Source organism: Puccinia triticina, chromosome 8A (assembly GCF_026914185.1).
Source record: "Puccinia triticina chromosome 8A, complete sequence".
NCBI classification, from domain to species: domain Eukaryota; kingdom Fungi; phylum Basidiomycota; class Pucciniomycetes; order Pucciniales; family Pucciniaceae; genus Puccinia; species Puccinia triticina.
Window position 1 is genome coordinate 2,930,728 of NC_070565.1, and position 12,018 is coordinate 2,942,745.

Below are 12,018 nucleotides of genomic sequence, written 5' to 3' on the forward strand. Positions count from 1 at the left end.
TGACACAAGTGGAAGACAAACACTCGTTATGTTGAAAGATGTGAAATTCAAGAGTGATGCGTATCACATTAGGTAAGTGCGGGGCATCACATAACATGATTGCTGCCAAACAGGGCCTCAGTCTTTTGTGCATCCACAATGATACAGTCTGTTGAAATCGATCAAGCTTGAAATGTACCCTCAACAGCATTTCGTCCCCCCATTTTCTGAAACAAGACGAGAACGCTGTCAGTTGCATGGGGATTGACAGGTCAAAGAGTATTTTTCTACTCACATCCGAATAAGTCAAGTCCCATGTCCTCATCCTCCTCTTCCTCGGGTTCTGGTTCCTTGGCGGCGGCGGCAGCAGGGGCGGCGGCAGCAGCAGCAGCAGGGGCAGCGGCAGCGGCGAAAGCGTCGGCTGAATTTTTCAATAACATAGGGTCAGTAGACGCAGGGGATCGTGGCAAGGATGGGGAGACTTACGGTTTTCGAGGTAGTCTTTGGCTTTCTGTGCCCCTTCGAACATGTAATCTGTGGTGAGAGCAATGGCGATGAGGTTCTTGTAGCTGTTGACAAGGCTGTGGGGGATGGATGCGACGGTGGGGTAGTTGATCGCAAGCGAGATGGCGGCAATCGTCTTAATTCCACTCAAGAATTGGTCGATCAAAGTCTGCTCGTCGATGTCCAATACGCTGGGAGAGAAGACGTTTCCGTTGTCATAGATCGAAACAACGGTCATCCCGTATGTGAAGGGAGAGATCTTCAACAAGTTGAGCAGCGTGGCTTCGGATGCTCCAACACGACTTCCGGCAGTGACAATTTTCATGTCAGAGACAATTTCGATCGTACCACGAGCAATCTAAGAATCAGAGGACATGGAAATCAGAATTCTGCAAAGAGAGACACCTGATCGATTGATGGAAATTTACCTTGGTTGGGATTCCCAAAGCCTGGAAGAAAGAGGTCTTCCCGGGCTCCATACCAGTGTTACCGGCAGGGATGTAAACATCCAACGGAGCAAAAGCACCAGCTTTGGCCGGGGCAGCAACCTTGTTTGCAGTGATGATGTTGCGAACATCCTTCAAGTCGCCACTGGTGAAAACGAAACCGATGTTTCCTCGGACGAGAGGGAGGATACGCTCGTACTGAGGGTTGTCGGCCAAGATGTTTCGGATGGCACGTCGGACCATGGTGTTCTTGCCCATCAAGACGGTACCCTTACCACGGAGAGCTTGTCGGATTTGGTGCATCTGGTTGGACCCGACATTGTCAACGTTGACAATGAATGCAGAGGGGAACTCGGCCATCAAGTCTTTCAACTTGTTGAAGTAGGCCTCTGTCAAAGCGCAGGATCGGATTTCAGCGTCATCATTTCAATAATTGATATTCCGGACAATTCGACGTAGATTGCAGGATCTTGTTACCTTTGAATTCTCTGGTTTTGCCCATCTTGAGTCTTGAGAGTGGATTGGGTGAAGAGGGACGAGTGCAGCCTAGCTACAAAATCAAGTTTTGAAGCCGAGTTTAAAGGCTGCTGGGAGGTAGACTTGGTGGGTTGATGTCTGGAGTCAGACGGCGGCCGGAGGGGATGAAACCATCTCGCGGCCCGAGTGAACCGGTTAGGTTTACTCTGGCTGGCTCACCGGTGCTGCGCAGCCCCCGCAGACTCTCACGGCGAGGGACATGTCACAGGAGCTGACTGTGCTGACACCCCGAACTTGACGCGAAGCCCTCGCTGCGGGCGTGCGTCTCGCGAAGCGAACTGGCCCCTCGGCAGGAGGGACCGAACTTGTGGAAGTCCCTCTTCTGCGGGGGGGGGGGGGGCGGGCAGCCCTGGTCGCGGAGCGACTCTAAAACTGACTTACAACCGCGTCACGGTTGGCCAGTTATGGTGTAGCCGACTTTTGGACGGCTGCACCTCCTGTACATCCATCTCCCCGGAGGTAAAAAGTTGGGTCAGAGATAGAGGAGGATGGTGCGGACGTCCTCATCCACTTTTCAAAAGAAAATATTGAAAATTGGAGGAGCAGGAATTTTTTCAAGATTTTGAAAATCTGAAAATCTGACTATTCAGGATTGAACTGAAGTTGATTCTTGGCTTCTCAACCAGGATCCCTCCTTCACAAAATTCCTCAAAAAAAAATCTGTTTGATATCCTGGGATGGCCATCTTGTCCTCTATTGATTACATAAGGAATGGTTTGGTTTGAAGAAAAAAAAAAAAGTCATGTTGAACTAAAATTGGCTTGTAAAAAATCCTACACATACAATTTTTGAAAAATTCAAAATCCTTCTTGATGGGGATGAAGACCCCCATCTTGAGCACACCCTGCCCAACATTATCATTGACTGGGTATTTGGATGTATTTTATAGGATTTTTACAAAAAAAGGACCTCAGAAGCCCAACCGTGACACGCGAGCATGCGCACTTTAGACACAAGCCTCTCCCGCACTTTGTGCGGTTGACGGAGAGGCTGTACACGCTCGAGGAGGGACTTGCAACCACCAAAGCCAATTCCAAAAAGTCCACCAAATGTAAATAGTTGAATTCAATGTTGTAATCCGTAATAGATCTTGAACCTTGAGGTAATACTGAAAGTTTAGCCCTAGCCTCCTCAATTTCTTTGTGATTCAAAAACAAAAACTCCAAGGCCTGCAGAAACACCTCCAAATCCGCGAGCTCATTGATAACAAAGTCATTCAAAGCTGAAGCCCGTAAAACCAGAAGACCCTGTTTCTCTGCATTTTCCTTTAAAGGTCCGCGCCACCAGTTATACAACGGACAATCCTCACCCAAATTTTCCGACGCCGCCCTAAAGTAGGAAGCAATCCAAAGAATCTTTTGAAGTTCCGTAGAAAAGTTATTGGGAAACTCCCTCATAGTTGCACAAAATTGGTAAGTTTCTTTAATATTCCCTGAGAAATATATAGGGGCTTGGAAAAACAACTCCCAAGCCCTAGGAAAAGAACTCCCAAAGTTGGTTGACTTCCGTGCGACTGTTTGCAGGACAGCGGCAAATGGTTGCGCTGACCAAATCCTGGGTTGCAGATGTTTTGGGAGTCAATTTCCCATTGTGGATGCGCAATTGGGAGTCGTTGAGATACACTCCCCAGCAATGACCTGGAGGGATCCCTCCCGGTCAATCGAGGCTGTCTGACCTCAAAGACTGGGACAGATCACTCAACATTGCCTCAACAATCCCTCCCGGTTGACAGAGGCTGCTTGCCTCAACAATCAGGAGGTTTTCCTTCCAATCAATCAAGGCCACTCGCCTCAACAACCGGGAGGAATTCCTTCCAGTTGACCAAGGCCGCTTGCCTCAGCGACTGGGAGGTATTCCTCCCAAATCTCCCTTGGTCAATGGGGCTGATCCTTCCCGGTCATTGAGGCAAACAGCCTCGATCGACCAGGAGGAAACCATCCCTGTTTTTGAGGCAAGCAGCCTCTGTTGACTTGGAGGGATTGTTGAGGCAATGTTGAGCAATCCGTCCCGGTCTTTGAAGGTCAGATAGCCTTGATTGACCAGGAGGATCCCTCCATGTCATCGCTGGGGAGTGTATCTCAACGACACCCAAAACATCCGTGACCCAGGATTTGGTCAGCGCAACCATTTGCGGCCATCCTGCAAACAGTCGCGCGGACGTCAACCAACTTTGGGAGTTGTTTTCCTAGTGCTTAGGAGTTGTTTTTCCAAGCCCCAATCAATATGAGAAAAATGTGGGGGTTCAGGGTGAGACTTCACTAGATTTTGATAAAAAGCCAGGTCCTCCAAAGCGGCCAAGCAAGAATTGATGGGGTTGCTAACTGTATCCACTGAATTTTGGACCTTTAAAAACTCTTGAGAGTAATGGAGTTTCATCTGTGTGAAGCCATTTGCAAATACCAATAGCTGAGACAACTCCTTGATAGTCTCATAATTCTTGCAAATAGTGTCTTCATTTTTCCTGGCTTGAAGTTTGAGAGACATAATTGCTTGACAATTAGAGAAAATGATTTGATCCCTATTGGGAAGCTTATTGACATCCAAACCGGCAATCAATCCCAAAACTTCATCCTCCGGACACATAGAAGTAGATCCTCCCAATTGAGGAGATTGATGAGGCCCTGGAGAAGTCAAAATAGGCAAGGAATCAATTGGTTAAGGTTCAAAACCGGCTGGAAAAGGGCCGAGAGGAGGAAGAGATCATTGTGCATTGTCCAAAACCTTAAAATTTGGAAGAGGGCTTTGAAAAAGGGTCACAAAAGATTGACCAGCAAGATGTGCAAAAGAGTTTGGATTGGGAGAGGGGGTTAGTGACATGCAAAGAGGGAGTTGTGGAGAAGAGTTGTCAGACATGATTTTAAGATAAACAAAAGCTTGATTTTAAGCATTGATTATGAAGATGATGAGATACTGAGGATAGTGTTTAAATAAATCTGAATGAAAAACTTGAGTCAGACGTTTGATAATTGAGAAGGGAGAATTAAGATTGGATAAACCAAAGATGACCAAAAAAAATATGTGGAATCTAAGGTTGAACATCACAATATAATTGTGAGGACCTGTCTATACTCTCACTTCTTAAATGGCTATGAACAAAATTCAAGAGAATCCGTTGCCTATGTATGTATGTTCAGATGTATCAGGGGTAGTTTATCTTTGGAGCAAAGAATAAACTCTTGAAAGGATGTTTAATAGGAGTTTGAATTTATGCAACTTAATGATGACTAGGGAAATTGTGGCTGCGCCATGGAAAAAACAGTTGGCAAAAAATCAATTCAATGCCATGAGAACAGCTTCTTCAACTCTGATACAGATCTATCAACATCTCCAGGTGAGGAATCAAACAGAATAGAATACATTAGGGGGTTTCACAATAAGGAAACCCGGGAACAGCTGCTAAAACTCTGACAGATGTAGCCCTAGGCACAGCTACATACAACTGGCCATGGGCAAAGAAAGGGCAATGTAGAAAGAATCCCACATGATATAAAGACTGGCCCTATGAGTTGCTGATATTCATTACGAATCCACTCACCACTGGGAACTGGAATCTGGAAAAGGAGCAGGCAAACTCCATTTCTGGTTTATATTTAACTAGAGGCCAAGGCGGCTGCGCCGCTGCAGGGTCTCAAGAGAAATGGTTGTCTTGCTGCACTGGTATACAATTGGAAAAACCACTGGAAAACCAAGAATTACTCCTGGAATCTCCAAAATTGATCAAAAAAGATTTCCCATCTTGTTTGGTTTCTTATGCAAAAAGTGATACAGTTTGCGGCCATTTTCCTACTAAGCCCTTTGCACACCCCTTATATTTCATTCTCTGGTGAAACACCATTGCAAATAGTTTATCAGCTCAAATAATATGCAACATTGAAGAATTCCTGAAAGTTTTGGACTATGAGTCTGTGTGGGTGTGTAACAACAAATTTATATGTGTTAGCAGTCATTTTACTACTAATCCTGCAGGTTACCCCTTATATCTCATTTTAATTTCCCTGTTATAAAATAAACAAGAGTGGTATAGGAGCGTATGGGTGATGTTTATGCATGTACGATGAGAAATGAAAAAAGAGGCGCGACGAGTTCTGGTGGACTATTTCAACTGTTTCCATTTCGACAAGTTCTGGAAAAACGAAGGGGTCTTGAAACCCAGCGATGTAGGATCAAGTGGTTCTAGTGGTGTGAGCTTCAGCCGAAGTTTGTGTGCTGATTGAACGAGTGCGTCGACTGCTCTGTTTTTCAGTTTTGCAAGGGTGGTGATCATGAATCGCCGCGAAGCGATCGTGAGTTCTATCAATACTGCTCTGCAGCGAGCCAATAGTTTATCCCGTTGACAAGCGATCCTGTCTTGTACTATCACCAAAACGTTCTGGATAATAGTCGAGGGCGGCTGCTGGCTCGTCTGTCTTAGCTTGACGGAAATTGATTAATATTTCGTCTGGCAGTCTTGTTTAGCTTGTTCGGCCTTCGAGATAACCCGAGCCGCAGAGGACAGGGATTGCTCAAATGTCTGGGAAATCCGTTCTGGTGACAAGGTGAGATTGGGAAGCTTTCGTGATGAGGATGGCTCGCTTCCATTCATTGATGAATTTTGATGGGAATATTGTATGACGAGTTTCAACGCTCGATTTTCAGCCCATCTCATAAACCGAGTACCCAGTTTCTCTTTCTGCCAGATGTTTTGAGTGAGCACGGAACAAACTGGGTTCGATTCGCCAGAAGAGGAATTCGAGGAGGATTGATGGGTTTGTAGAAACGCGCGTAAGCGAGAGGCTAAGATGATATCGGTCGTCACTCGATCGCCGATGACCATCAACTTGAGGGGTGTCGGATCAGCCCGACTTCGAGAAGGAAGGCGCGGACCGTACATGGATGAGTGTGAGGGATAAATCACAGGAACGAGTCGATAGTCAGCGGTAAAGTATTTGTGGATTGCTTTGACGACTTTTTGGCCAGGTTTTTTAGTCTCATGCACCAAGACGGGCACGCCAAGATGACGAGCAACGGATTCGGCCTGTAGAAAGGTCAAAAAAGGTTAGAGGCGCAGGAGGATGTCAAGAGAATTCAGCAAAAAAGAGGGACTCGCGTGGATTAGAGACGGATCTTCAGCCGTTCCCGCAGAGTTGCCAACGAGTAGAACTCCCGAGTTGCCGAATGTGGCAAGGCAGGACTGCCAGGCATGCTGTAATTCTGGAACCAGCTGATCGTGGTAAGGCTTAGTCTTCGGAGATGACCGCCGATGAACAAACCCATGCCAAGCAAAAAATACCAGGGTTCGGTTAGTTTATGTAACAGTAGAAAAAAAAAGAAGAAAATGGATCGGCCTGATGACTCAAACAATACAGTTGTCCTTATCAATCACGACGCCCACGTATCCCTTCCGCCTAAGTTCCTTCCAATCGACGCACCGTATATCTGATTGATCAAACGGAGACAAAAAAACAGTCTATCAGTAAGTGCAACGGATATTCTCGATATTTCCAGGTGATTTGGAACAGGTTCGAACGAGGGGAAATGTGTATAGACCTCGCCCATGCAGGGTGGGCAGCAGAGTCCTAGGTGTTGCCAGGCATCTTAGCGATGCGACGATGCCAGTGAGGTTGAGATTGGGCATGGGATCCAGATGGAGAAATTAAAAACGTGAAGACTTCTCCGGGCGTCCAGGTTTGTACAGGCCTGAAATGGGCCTAAGAAACAGAGAGAAGTGAGTTTCCATGCGCAGGTCTCATCACTTGGGACCCCGGCCACAACGGGTGGACGGCTTCCTGGGGGAGGTTCAGAAACCCCTATTTTGTCTGCTTAGGTGCAGGGCCCGGGCAACCAAGCTGAGGTGTTCATGGCGATGGTCGTCCTCATGGTGCTGACAACATATTTTGATCCAAGGGTCCTATTGCGAATGCCAAGGGTGGAAACGCGGCCGCAAAAGCGAGAGATGGAGCACCATTGTGTATAAAAGGAAGGGCTTGATGAACATCAATACCCCCAGGGCGTCCTCTGCCGCTGCACTTCCAGCGGACGGTTCGTCCCCGCCCCCCTCCGCTGTTGCACGTGCGCAGTCTGAGGGGCTGAAGAGTGGGCCCCCCACGGGTCTGCAGCCTTAGCTGCGGGCCGGGGGCCTTCACGTCCATCACTTTTGACCCGTGCGCTTGACGCGGGCTGGGTGGTGAGCCTGGGGGCACAGCTTTGCTGATGTTGGAAGGCTGGTAGAGATTTACTTGTCAATAAAATCCGATTTTTCTTATGTAAAATCCCCCTTTTTTTGTATCCTGGTTTTTGTAGTGGGAAAACCCCACCTGTTTTTTTTTTTTGGACTTTTGTTGATGGGGAAACCCATGATGTTTTTTTTTCTCATTTTGTATAATTGTAAGGGGGAACCCTTGATATTTTTTTTTGATTTTGGAAAAACTGTGTCTTGAATAAACTTGGATAGTTATTTGGGTTAAAGCTTTGTCTTTTCCAGTGAATAACTGTCCCTGTCAACACCTTGAGTTGTAGAACCGTCCTTTTGATGCTGAGAAATAGCAATTTTGTCCCGTTTGCTAATCCATCTTCCAAACATAGATTTTATAAAAGAAAAAAGGGTTGACCAACCTGCATCTCAAGGCAATTTTCAGGAAGATTTGGCACATTAATCTTAGTGAGGAATTCCTTGGGCAAAGCTTTTTTGGAAGAATTGGTCATCTGATCCATATAAACTGATATATGGAGCTCCAAAGGCAAGACTCTGAGGTACTATTTATCAATTTACTCAAAAGCTGGGGGATAAAATTGTCAAAGGGTATCTGAAAAGGGGGAGATGTATAGGCCCACTGCATAAGTACCATCTAGAGGCAGGAGGAACGATTGAGTGGACTCTGGAGTGATTTAAATGTGGTAATTATTGCATGATTCTTGTAGTATTCTCTCAGAAACTGTTCAGAAAAGTTTGGGTCCTGGCAAGTCAAATCTCTGTAGATGAACTTGATCATATCTGAGCTGAGCGGATGGATTGAGGTGTTTGTGCAAAAATTCACAAACCGCAAAGGAATCTGGTTGATCAGATCCCTTTGAATGATGCCTTCACCAAGATTTAGCTGTAATTCATTGAATTCAACTGCACCTGGTTTGACTTAGTGATTGCCAGATCCTAACAGTCGGATGTTTGCCACAGGTGAAACTTTGTTACGCTCTGCCATAGAGAAGAGTTTAACATGAAAATTTCATTGGGCAATCAAGTTCCCCCCCTTGAAAACTGGAAGTGTCTGACAAAAATCTCCACTGAATTATCACCTTGATGCCACCAAAAGGAATATTTAGATTCTTCAAGTCCCAAAAAAACCTATCTAAATCTTTGTGTTGAGGGGTGTGCAAACTCCAAATCTGGAGTGCCAGGGGAGTCAAGAGGTGGAGTGCGGGAGCAATGACACGTCAAGGGTTTTTCTCTTCAGTCACAACAGATTAAGAGTCAACTCCTCGCACCGTCACTAGCCTATCAGATCCACTCTTTGGATACTGGATCGTTGAATGGTAAACACTCGTCGAGACAAAACTGAACTTCAAGGACCTCTACCCCCTCCAACTCGAGCAAAAAGGCCAAAGCAGATGAAAGCCTACAAAGCTCTACTTGCTCTTCCTCCACTACCACCGTCTCCCCCGCCGGAATTGGACACTCCAGCGGCTACCCAAGTACAGCGAAACAAGGACCCTATCTCTTCTGAAACGCATTCATCCTCCGCGTTCAAACTCAAAAGTCAAATCAACGGCAATTTTCCGTACATACCAAATCACCTTTTTAAACCTCTACTCGTCCAGACCCAGGTACCTACAGATCAAAGCTTGACCCTAGACGATTTATCCGTCTTATTTTCCCAACTCAAACTATCCAATTTCCAAGCCTCATTTTCTACGATGTCTTCTTCGAATTCGGGAGCCATTGAGATCACGCCCCGCGCAAAATTCTTATCAGAACCAATCAAGTACAAAGATTCAATTGAAATGCTCCTGGCAGACGGTTCGAATTTTAATCAATGGAAAAGAGCCCTGAATCGGACCATTCGTTTAACACTTGGACATACAAATTTTTTTGATACTTCGGACGGTCGCCCGGTTCTAACCGCACAGGAATCTGCTTCTTTGTTATTTTTAATCCAAGTTACTGTACACGATGAACTTTCTTCAATGGCGGATTCGGCAGCAAACGCTATCGAGGCCTTTGAAGCAATTCAGACAAACTTCCAAGGTTCCCTTTGATTTTGCCAGATCGATCTGCTCGACAAAGTTTTTGAACTCAAGGCTGCTGATCCCCCGGCCGACCTTGCGCAACTCCAGACAAGATTCAACAATCTCTTCCAACTCTTCTCTGATCTTAAGGAGGTTGGAGTCACGCTGAGCCCAGTCCTTGAGTCACTTTTTGTCCAGATTATCATCCCAGCACCAATGACGATGACGCGCTCTCAATTCTATCAAACAATCTGTCTTCAACTTGGCAACAAAACAGATGCTACCGCTCGCAAGGTACAAACAATAATAAACTCGATGTACGGGGAGGCAGCCCGTTTTGATACCCAGGGCTCGGCGCAGGGTACCATCTTTCGCACTTATCAAGCTCCGCAGCCACCAATTTCACGAGGGAACCAGGTCAACCAACACCTACCATCAGGATCAAATAGACCTTCACGACATCCCCCGACTCGACCAAACAACAATCAAGCTCCGCCAAATCAACGGAAGATGCCGACAGGTGACGACGTTATTGCGGCAATCAGCAATATTCGCCGCGGTAATCCTGCTCCTCCTCCGCATCTATTGGCACGGAACAACTCGTGTGGTTATTGTGGCGGCAAGGGACACTGGCGCTCAAACTGCCCAGTGTTACGTGAGGATGCACACCTCCCGCCGCCAATCCCATCTGGTCGCCCCGCTTCCGGTTATGCCCAACCACCTGCACCCCAATCTTCGGCGAACATTCGATCAATCACCGGACCAACAAACGGAGGGGCGGGGGTTGATGGCGCTGTTGTGGACTCTGGGGCGACCACTCACGTGAGCGGATCTTTCCTTTATTTTTCTTCCATGATCCCGCTCAAACAAGAATTGAAGCTAAATCTGGCTTCAAATGATGCATTGATGATTGCGACTCATAGGGGGAACCTGCGAATATCGAGTGGAGATGGGACCTGGGAGATTCCGGCAGTCCTTTACAGCCGGCAAATGATGGGAACCATTCTTAGCTTGGGACAGCTTCTAGATTCCGGTTTCATCCCATCTTTCTCTCAAAACAACGATCTTTTTCTTCATTTGCCCTCATGTATTATATTTGCCCCTTACCGAAACAGAACCTGGACCATTGGCTCTATAATTGCGACATCTCCAACAGTGCAGGCGGTGACTTGATCGCAATCTACCATTAATCAAGACCAATCCCATTCGACTCCCCACACTCCTCAAGAACCACTCTCCGAGTCATATTACTGGCACTGTAAACTCGGACACGTCTCAGATGATGTTGTAAAATCATTTCTCAAGCTATATGTCCCTTCCTTCAATCTCAAGTCTTGGTCACCATTTGTATGTGAATCCTGTCGGACATCCAAAAGCGAGAGGCGTCGAGCAAAAATTCCGGAAATAATCCCCCGGGATTCCAAGCTCGCTCTCCTGGTCTCCGACGTTCTGGGACCTTTAGATCCGGACATCCACGGAAACCGCTATATCCTCACCGCTCGAGATCATCACACCACCTATTCCTTCGCCATTCCAATGAAGACCAGGGCTGAAGTTGTCCCACATCTTATTTCTCTCATACGAACATTGAAGAATCGATTTGGTTTGGCACCAAAATTTTTACGATGCGACAATGCTCAGGAATACCACTCAATAAACTTGTCTTCAGCTGCATCGGAACTCGGCACTCAAATCATCTTTTCATCTCCGTACACCCCCGAACAAAACGGTGAGGCGGAACGTCTGAACAGAACTCTGGGCGACATGGCCCGGACAATGCTCCTTCAGTCTAAACTCCCTCAAAACCTCTGGTCTTATGCATATACATGCGCATGCTGGATCGCGAATCAAATACCCAACTCAAGAATAAAAGATTTGACACCACTGAAACTCTGGTCTGACAAGGACCCACATCCTTCATCAATTTTTCCATTTGGGACACGTGCTTCAGTTCATATTCCAAAAGAAAAACGACGGAAGCTCGACGTTCGAGGTTGGATCGGTCATCTCATTGGCTATCAATCAGATGGCCGAGGCTGGATATTTTGGAATCCATCAACATCAAAAACGTACGTCTCGGAATGTGCTACATTCCTTGACTTCCAGGGCAAACCGTTGGTTTCCAATCCTATCTCGCACCAACACATTCGGTCAGCCCTTATTCTTGGCCAAGTCCCGACAGAGAAGATTTGTGAAGATCAAGATACCATGATCGAGAAAATCCCGACCAGCCATGATATGGAGATCCCCAATAACCTCAAACAAGCATTATCATCGCCCAGAGCCAAATACTGGCGCAACGCATGCCTGGCGGAATGGAGACAACTCGAGGACATTGATACGTGGGAGGTGG

General features: G+C 46.6%; 2 protein-coding genes across 2 annotated transcripts; both read right to left on the reverse strand.

Annotated features, from left to right (window-relative positions):
* Positions 1-409: 409 nt before the first annotated feature.
* PtA15_8A267 (uncharacterized protein) lies at positions 410-1,431 on the reverse strand (the record flags this gene model as incomplete). The annotated part of the gene is made up of 3 exons (XM_053171678.1): positions 410-841; positions 912-1,318; positions 1,407-1,431. 3 exons carry the CDS (start codon positions 1,429-1,431, stop codon positions 410-412), a joined length of 864 nt encoding a protein of 287 aa, XP_053022918.1.
* Positions 1,432-5,559: 4,128 nt separating this feature from the next.
* Positions 5,560-7,080, reverse strand: PtA15_8A268 (uncharacterized protein; the record flags this gene model as incomplete). The annotated part of the gene is made up of 5 exons (XM_053171679.1): positions 5,560-5,868; positions 5,944-6,480; positions 6,553-6,687; positions 6,805-6,881; positions 6,993-7,080. 5 exons carry the CDS (start codon positions 7,078-7,080, stop codon positions 5,560-5,562), a joined length of 1,146 nt encoding a protein of 381 aa, XP_053022919.1.
* Between the last annotated feature and the right edge of the window lie 4,938 nt (positions 7,081-12,018).